Below are 9,712 nucleotides of genomic sequence, written 5' to 3' on the forward strand. Positions count from 1 at the left end.
TGTAAAGCATTCTTAAAATATGGTTTACAGCATTAAAAAGGAGATTTACCAAATAAAAACATAACAGACCAACCCAACCACCGATATAGCAAAAATATACATCATCAATTTCATTGCAATTTTGGTAGTTATGGAAATGAATTGTTTTACATTTCCAACCCACCGACCTACGTGACTATGCTGGACTACACCACATTCTCTACTATAGTTTGTTATTTGTCACTACCAGCAGATGTCTCCATTTACCACTTCTCCTCACTGACCACCTTCAAAAATGACCACACAATTCATGCACCACCTGACAGAGACTGAGTTCACTTGTTGTAATCTGGGAACGTGCGTTCAAATCCAGCCAGCAAGAGTTCATTTTTTAAGTAGTCAATAATGTGGACAATTAGGCTATAGCCAATTATCTGGACTGACAACATGGACTGTCTGGACAGTCCATGTTGTCAAAAGTGATTTGGTGGTTTATTAAACATTCATAAATTAAACAACTTGATCGTCTTGGAGAAAGTCGGCAAAATAGGCCCACAACAGAGATGAAATAGGCTGTTGAAAAAGCAAATGTCAAAACAATAGGCCTATGCATGTGCAAAATGTGTGAACTGCATGGGACCTACAGGCTATATAACTCACATCATGAGAATGAACTTGGGACCAGACCCTGTTCTAAACCTGTCCAGTCTGCAATGCGTTCCAAATCTATAGCAAATTATCTTATACTGCCAGGTCTGTGTAACTGCTGCATAAGTAAGGCTTTAAAATGGTATAGAATTTAAAAGTAGCAGCCTATCAGCAGCTATTCTCATCTAATATTAGGCTATACAAATATGTTAATCAACACACATAAGCACAACCCTCCTGGATCCTGCAGGAGTCTCCATGATTTCAGCCACATCTCCTTGATTGTCTCCGCCAGGCCAAAAGGCATGGCGAGAGAGTATGTTTTGCCCCCTGTCCGTCCGTCCGTCCATGTGTGTGTGTGTCCGTCCGTGTGTCCGTCATTCTGTCTGTGGACAGCTAATCTCCGGCACCGTTTGCTTGCTCACAGTGAAACTGTGCACACACACTCCCTGGATGCCACAGCAGAACCTCTGCCCCAAATTTTTCACATTGGCCTTTTATAGCGCCACCAGGAGGCCGATTTGTGCAAAACATATTTTTTGACAGTACTCTTACAGATCTTGTCCAAAAACCCCGTAAATCGGTACACAGTATCTCTATAGTCATTAAACGAAACAGGTCTTTCAGATTTTTCATATTCCATCCTGATTGGCTAAAATGGCTTCCAAAGTTTGCAGGAGTGCTCCGTTTTGAACAAAATGCCTCAAATCATGAACACAGCATGCAATTTCCTTGAAATTTTGCACGCATATTCCCACTATGCCGAGGACGAAATGCCACTTGAAAATTTCAGCCTCATGGTGGCGCTTTAACAGGCCGATTTGTGTTTTTACCTATAACTGCACCGATCTGTGTAAAACTTTGTAAGCGCACTCCCTAGAGGTCAAGGAAAAACCCTTGCCCTGCATTTTTTACATCTGCCTTTTATATTATTTATATATTATATGTAAAACATTTTTTTTCATATTACTCCTTCCGATTTGATCCAAATTTCACGCAAATCGGTACACATGATCTCTATAGTCATGTGATCAAGACAGATGTGTTTGATATTTCATATTCCATCCTGATTGGCTAAGATTGACATCTAAAGTTTGCAGTAGTGGCTTGTTTTGAACAAAATGCCGCAAATCATGAATGCAGCATCCGATTGCGGTCAAACTTTGCACGCACATTCACACTATGTTGAGGAGCAAATGCCACCCTTTTAACATTGGCCTGTTATACTGTAGCGCCACCAGCAGGTCTAATTTAGCAAAACATTTTTTTTGGAACAAAATGCCTCACATCATGAATGCAGTGTCCGATTGCCGTGCAAGGCCTAAGAAGAAATGGCAAACGTTTTCACATTGGCCTATTATAGCGCCACCAGGAGGCCACAATAACCTACCTGACCTGGCGGAGACCTGTGCTCCGAGGAGCACTTTTTCTAGTTTCTCCTTGATTTCTCCTTGATTTCTCCCCGCTGGGGGGGGTCTGGTCAGTGCATGCAATCATGCAGAGATATTCACGTTTAAGTAATGAATGGTTATTATTATTAAAGATGGGTCTTACATTACTTCAGTCATCAAATCAATTTCTGTGCCTACTTTTTGCGTTTCAATATTACTTGATCTGCTAAAAAGTTTCGGGGGAAGACCCCTCCCTCCCTGATTCTCACAGTATGTTGGCAGGCTTGCACATAAGTCCACACACATGCTTTCTGTCAGAGAGAGAGAGAGAGAGAGAGAGAGAGAGGGAGAGAGAGGGAGAGGGAGAGGGAGAGAGAGAGGGATCGATAGCCTGCGCCACACACCCTAACCCACACACAATTTAGGCCTATACACTGTGACGCGCGCGTCTCTCTCTCTCTCTCTCTCTCGCTCTCTCTCTCTCCACACACACGCACGCATGCACGCATGCACACACACGCACGCACACACGCATACACACGCAGCATGCATGCACGCACTCACGCACACATGCACACACGCATGCACTCACGCACACACAGACAGACAGACAGGCACAGTCAGTCACGCACGCACGCACGCACGCACGCACGCACGCACGCACACACACACACACACACACACACACACACACACACACACACACACACACACACACACACACACACACACACACACACACACACACCGGATTAGACACGTAATTGCTAAGACTCTCCTGTCGGAGAGACATTCTGATCTGCTTGACAGGTGAATTTTCTGTCGTCTCACAAACTGCCGGGCCAAGCCGTTCCGTTCTGCGTCTTTGGGTTTATACAGTGGACATGACGACTGCAGCACCAGCGAGCGAAGAGAAAAGTCTCTTAAATCACATATAGCCTATACTATAAAGTCTAGATCATGTGAAACGATCAACTAGAATTTGATTAATATGCAAATTCGAAAGCAAAGGCGTTCAGTTCGGGCCTTCAGCTCGAGCCCTAATTAATCAGCTGCTAAAGGAAATTAATACATACATCAACTCTGTCAGGAACATGCTTAGCTCAATCGCCCGTAAAATTGAAGTTTGAAGTATTAACTGGCTCGACGGGGAAGGCTCTGATTACAACTCTACAACTCTACAGCTCCATTTTGACTTAGAGACACAGACTCAAATAATGCTGAGGATGGAATGATTTACAACACAACAGATCTGGATTTTGATTTGAGCCTTACAGCATGTGGTTCTCAACCTGTGGGTCGGGACCCCACATGATTTGTGGGGGTCCCCAGATGATAGTGAAGTGACAATTGAAGGACGTTTAAGACCTTTTTAATACCTCAAGAAAAGAAAAAGACCAAATATACTGCATCAAAAGTAATCAACTATAACTATACTAACATTGGCCAAAATGTCAAATAATATAAGAAAGGGGTCAAAATTGTGAAAATAGCCGAACTGTAGATCTGCTATATTCACAATATTTATCTGTGGAACAAAGTCAAACAAAATGGGGGTCCCCAGTTCAAATATGAATATTTTGGGGGGTCAAGGCCTGCAAAGGTTGAGAACCAATGCCTTACAACATACTGTTGTTATTCCTGTTTCATTTATCTAATGTAAGCCTATATATTGTTGTTACTATATTATTACTCAACTTTATTATTATTATATTATTATTGTTATTTTGCCAGTATACAGGTAATAAACAGGTAGCTCAAAAGAACTGAGCTGAATGGCTGAGATGTAGTGTTCTATATTCCCATATTGTAGGCTAATCATTGTTGTAGGCCTATAGTGTTTGTTCAGTAACAGGGGTCACTCCCCCGTCTCTATAAATGTTCAGGTCGGGATACCAATGTCATCCTCAGGAGAAAGAAAGAACTCAGGATACATAAACGAAACAGACAAAATTGGAAGTGGAACAACATTGAAGCTGATATGTTCTCTTATATGACATTGGTGACCCACAAATGTAAAGAGCTGGAGAGACAGGGAGACCCTTGAACAAACAGTAATGATTTGAGGCTTACTATCTATCAGAATAACTTGAACTTGTTAACAGGAAAAAATGTTTTAACAAAAGATAACTATGGCTACAGCACTTTTAAAGTAAGTTTTTTTTTCCACTTTTAAAGCTCTTCATATAGGACACAATAGAACTTCAGTCATTTATTCACGTCATTTCAGGCCAAGATAGGCTAGCTATCCATACTTTTTGCATGTATTCTATGGCTGTAGGCCTGTTGTAACTTGATGACCATGGTCTTTCAATATTTCAATGGGACCACGTGGGTAAATACAAGTTAATAAATGTAGGCTACATTAACACCTTGAAATAAATAAACATGTTCCCTCATTCAGTTACCCTGAAAATGTGGTAGGATGATAGACTGCCGTTTAGTTATAGCTACTGCTAGATGTGTGAAGTGCCACTTGATGAGTGTAACATGCGCTTATAATATTTCTCCCCTCCCTAGGCTACTTCACCTGAATAAGAAAGCAAGAAATGGTCAGAAAGGAGGGGTTCAAAAGGGGGGAGGCACAGAGATGAAATGAGAGTGGTGTGCTGCAGCTATGGTCCTATTGTTTCAGCAGGGGACTCATGCATCAAACTTCAATTTTCCGGACGATTGAATTAGTGATTTTTTCCATCTTGAACTGAAATACTGAAATACACTTAAAACCTCCGCATTAATTACCACGAACTGGCCCCTCAGACTGTGGTATTACTTATCACTGGAGCCCGCCTGACAACCGCTCATAAAATAAACTAGTGAGATCCATAAAGTTAGCCTGCCTTACCTCCCAACCCAGTCATAAATACGCTTTATTCAGAGCAGGCGTCACGCCGGTGGCAGAGGAGTGACTGATATGAGGAGGGAGGGAGAGAGACAGAGAGAGAGAGAGAGAGAGAGAGAGAGAGAGAGAGAGAGAGAGAGAGAGAGAGAGAGAGAGAGAGAGAGAGAGAGAGAGAGAAGCTTTCTAGTTGGCATGCGCTCACACGGGCGCGCGCACGTATACACTGACTATGCACGCTCAAACAAGTTGCATGAGAACCGTTGTAGAATTATTTATATATATATATATATATAAAATAATACATATATACTGCACATATGCATATATACTCCTAGAAAAAAGAAAAGAAAAGTGAGATTTCAACTTTAAGCTTCAAAAGCATTTCTGTGTAGCTATGTAATAGAAAGAATACACTTTTATATAATATGATATAATATAATATAGCCTAATATAATGTAGCCTAATATAATGCAGCCTAATATAATATAATATAATATAATATAATATAATATAATATAATATAATATAATATAATATAATATAATATAATATGACCTCTAAAATGGCCTATAAAACACTGCCAAGTCTAAAACAAATGAATAATTCTGTGAACTATTCTGTGGAGAACATTCAAAGAAAATAGCTGATCTACAAGTGTAGATTGGATTTGTTTGGTGAAGAGATGATTTTGTGTATAGGGAAAATAGAGTGCAGGGCCAAGCCTATGGTTTAAGTGGTTAAACTTATTCAAACAAAACTGCAGGAACTAATAGCGTAAACTTAGATATTCTATTTGGTTAAACAAGCAAACAAACAAAAAGAAATAAACAAAAAACGTCCAAGAAGTTATCATCAATTATTCCAACAACAGGCAGGATTAAACGGGAGGTAGGCTATCTTTAAAGTCCTTTTGGCTTTTTGGACTCGCTTTCTCACATCATCATGTTTTCAGCCTCATTAAACCCCTTAAAGACAAAGGAAATAAAGAGCAGGGAAGAATAAAGAGATGAGAAGAAAACAAACAAAAGAACTCCCTAACCAGACTTTGGCATAAATGTCACAGTCTCCAGCTCTTTATGGCTCCCCGCTTAACATGAAAAACACTTTTCAACCAAAATGTGTGGCGTTTAGAAAACGTTTCTTGGACAAAAGTCAAACATATTATTCCGGGGCTAAAAAGCGAAGAAAGACAAGTGGCCCACAAAAAAAGAGAAGTCAGTTTCATTGTAATTCATTGACTTGTTCAAAACGCCAGGCGAAGAAAGGAGGCTCGACATTAATAGTCGCAGATGCCCTCGTGAAGGCGAGAGTCTATGTATGCATTATGGCCTTTGTTCGCGCCGAGTTAAACACTTTAAAAAGGAGGGTTAACTCAATCCATCAAATTGTCTCGAATTGTGAGGGGAAAATTCAAAAACCATATGGCCTCCAAACGTTTGCGTCCTTTCTGTGCGGCGGGACACACTTGTCTCAGTATTGCTGCCTGCGGGAGACTGGGCATGCTCCATTGTGACTTGTCACATCGGGGAACGCTGCTCATTTGTCCCCAGTTTTCATGCTTTACGCTCAAAATTATGGCCCAGTCCCCTGGAACAAAAACGGGGTCTGTAAAGGCCCGAGAGAAAACTGGCCCAAAACTTTGTGTTTTTTGTGGCATCCACGTCCCCTTTTTTTCCTCTCCCGGGACCAGATTTGTGTTTCTCACATAAATTTCGCCTCGAATGGGGGAAGTACGTCGTGGGGTCAAAAAGCCAAGACACGCTTTTAGAAAGTGAAAGATTTGAGAGATTCCGAGCCACAGAATGTTTAAAGCAACCCTCGCCTATTAGAAAAGGCACAATGAATGGCACAACAATATTTGAAAAAGTGCAGCCTGCTGAAAGTGTTCCGCTAAATAGGTTGCTTTGATTAGGCTACGCCCAAATTGGCAAATGATGCGTTTAAAAAATGTTTTTGTCCGTTGTAACAAAGTAGACTATTTGGTGTAATGAATTCATTAATTAAACAATATAAAAGAAATATTCAGAAAAAGCCATTTATTCCCATAGTATATACATTACAGTTTGTGCATTGGTTTTCAAATTACTGTCCTGATTCTAGAAAGGCACTTTCAGGTGTAAAAATAAAATAAAAATAAAGTTATAGCCGTAACTCTATATTGTATCCAAACAATAAATCTAGAAAGTGTAGCTGTCAAAATTACGGCTAAATTAATTTTATTTTGATACCATCGCTTGAGCATTCCCATAAAATGCATATTGTGTATAACCGAGTGTCACTCTGATCATGCATTTGCAGCAGAAGGTATAGGCCTATAAATCCAAGTCAAGGTTACAGATGGGCAAGAAAATGAGCCTGGAGTGAGAAACGGTGGTTTGGCTCAACATAAAACAAGCGAAATAATTTAAAACACAAAAAAATAAATAGATATTTATGGTCACAAATCAAAACATGCATTCCCATGCAAAAAATAAGGGAGAAATTGTGTCGCACATTAAACATGACCATACTAAGTACTGTGTGTGTGTGTGTGTGTGTGTGTGTGTGTGTGTGTGTGTGTGTGTGTGTGTGTGTGTGTGTGTGTGTGTGTGTGTGTGTGTGTGTGCGTGCGTGCGCGCGTGCACGCGCGTGCGTGGTACGTGTGGCCATGTGTGTGTGTGTGTGTGTGTGTGTGTGTGTGTGTGTGTCTGTGCGTGCGTGCGTGCGTGCGCGTGCGTGCGAGTGTGTGCGTGTGTGTGTGTGTGTGTGTGTGTGTGTGTGTGTGTGTGTGTGTGTGTGTGTGTGTGTGTGTGTGTGTGTGTCGAACAGTAAACAAATAAAGAAAAGAAAACAATAACTTAAGTAATAGCCTATCATTTTCAGACCATATTGCTTTGATTGCAAGAGAAAACACCTTGCCAATGAATAAATCGTACCACTGCATTTCTTCTCTTCATGCTTTTACTATGAATAGGCCTATATCTGTTGCCCGATATAAAAAGGTCATAACAGTTTGGTACAATGTTTCTGAGATGGTATACAATATATAAGCAGTACAAGATACAAGTCTTCCATGTGATGTGGGGGGGTTTGATATTTGCCGTCTTTCGTTTGTCCATTTCGACTGTTCCAACCCCACACCGTGGGGTTGGAACAGTCAAAACGGACGAACAAAAGACGGCAAATATCACAGTGCCATCAGTCATCCACGTCAATTTCCACGTCCTCTTCGTCGTCCTCGGAACACTCTTTACTAGTCGTTGTGTGGTCCGAGAACGGCGACATGGGGGGGGAGTGGGACATCCGCAGTTTGTGAGCGTCCCGCTGACCCCGTGCGGCGGGGGAGGAGGACGACGAGCCGACGGAACGCGGGACGTGGCCCAGCGTCCCGTTGGCGCATTTCTCCAGGTCCGCGAGCTTGGCGAGTTTCTCCAGCGGCACGGTGCCCGTTGCCTTGGCCGACTCCACGTCCGCCTTCATCTCCTCCAGGTCCCGCTTTAGCTTGGCCCGGCGGTTCTGGAACCACGTGATGACCTGGGCGTTCGTCAGGCCCAGTTGCTGGGCGATCTGGTCCCGGTCGGCCGGCGACAGGTACTTCTGGTAGAGGAACCGCTTCTCCAGCTCGTAGATTTGGTGGTTGGTGAACGCCGTGCGAGACTTCCGGCGTTTCTTCGGCGTGTTTCTCTGGCCGAACAGTGTCATCCCGTCTCTTCCTGCGGGGAAGAAGACACAGAGAAAAGGTTTTAGTTCAACCCAACCGACATGTCAGTTATTATGTTCATGCCTCTCGCTCTCTCTTACTGCGCCAAGGGCGTTGCAGGCTGCGCGTAAAACACCAGCCCTATGGCCTATAGGTGAATGAAGAGGTCTGAATATTTCAAACTAGGTGGCACAAATGCATTTTTATTATTATCATTTAACTGGATTTACGCACTCTTATGTAATGTATTCCACATGTAGGCATAATGCATTAATCCCGTCAATAGGCTAATAAGGCTATCATCATCATGCCGTGACACCTGATCTGGTAATTCCTCTTCCTCTACAACAGGCAATAATAAATAAATCATACACCAACGGAATGTAAATATTATTATTATTATTATTGGACAATTTTACTCGCGCAAAATTAAATTATGGCTTTAGCAACAACAAAAAAATGCTAGCCTATGAAAAAGGAGGTAGTGAATAAAACAAAACAATGGACGAGATGCAATACATGCGGCTTCACTAATAGCATCATCCAATAGGCTACAACATATTCCACATTCCAACGTTTAAAACCCATGCAAACATTTTTGGGAGTGATGTATACCTATACCTTCCGCAGCTTGTAACACGCTGACCTCCAGCCCCTTGAACGTCTTGCTGGCCAGCTCCTCCAGGGCGCACAGCGGGGAGGTCTGTGTGAGCAGGGCCCGGCTCGACAGGGACAGGCCGGAGGGACGGTGATGTTTCTCGGACGAGATCAGGTGCGCCGTCCCGCAGAGCGCGTAACTTCGCTTCACCGACGGCTTGTTCAGAATGTCCTCGATGCTGAAGGGAGTGAGCGGCTTGTTGGAGTTGGCAGGCGGCGGGAGGTGGTCCAGCGGGCTGCCTCGCCGCCTGTTCTCCACCGCATTCTCGCCGCATTTGGACACTTCTTTGGATGTCATGTTTCAACCAGCTATAGTGCTGCAAGTTTGTTGGAAATATAAGCAGTCCCAAAAAAAAAACAAGACAAATAAAATAAAATAAAATAGAAAAATAACAGCAACAAAAGGCTATCGAAAGAAAATATAAAATAGTCACATAACAGTAAAGGAGTTAGCCCCGCATCGTGGATAATTGCGGAGCAGAGGAAAAAAAAAAGGTCTTATTCCAAAACGGGATG

The 9,712-nt window shown here is 42.4% G+C and overlaps 1 protein-coding gene across 1 annotated transcript; it reads right to left on the reverse strand.

The window, feature by feature from the left end:
• Positions 1–8,037: 8,037 nt before the first annotated feature.
• On the reverse strand, positions 8,038–9,494 carry lbx1b (ladybird homeobox 1b; the record flags this gene model as incomplete). Its single annotated transcript, XM_080452150.1, has 2 exons — positions 8,038–8,552; positions 9,161–9,494. The coding sequence occupies 2 exons, from the start codon at positions 9,492–9,494 to the stop codon at positions 8,038–8,040; spliced, it is 849 nt and encodes a 282-aa protein (XP_080308276.1).
• Between the last annotated feature and the right edge of the window lie 218 nt (positions 9,495–9,712).

This window comes from Gymnoscopelus braueri, assembly GCF_963280865.1.
Source record: "Gymnoscopelus braueri genome assembly, chromosome: 2".
NCBI classification, from domain to species: Eukaryota; Metazoa; Chordata; class Actinopteri; order Myctophiformes; family Myctophidae; genus Gymnoscopelus; species Gymnoscopelus braueri.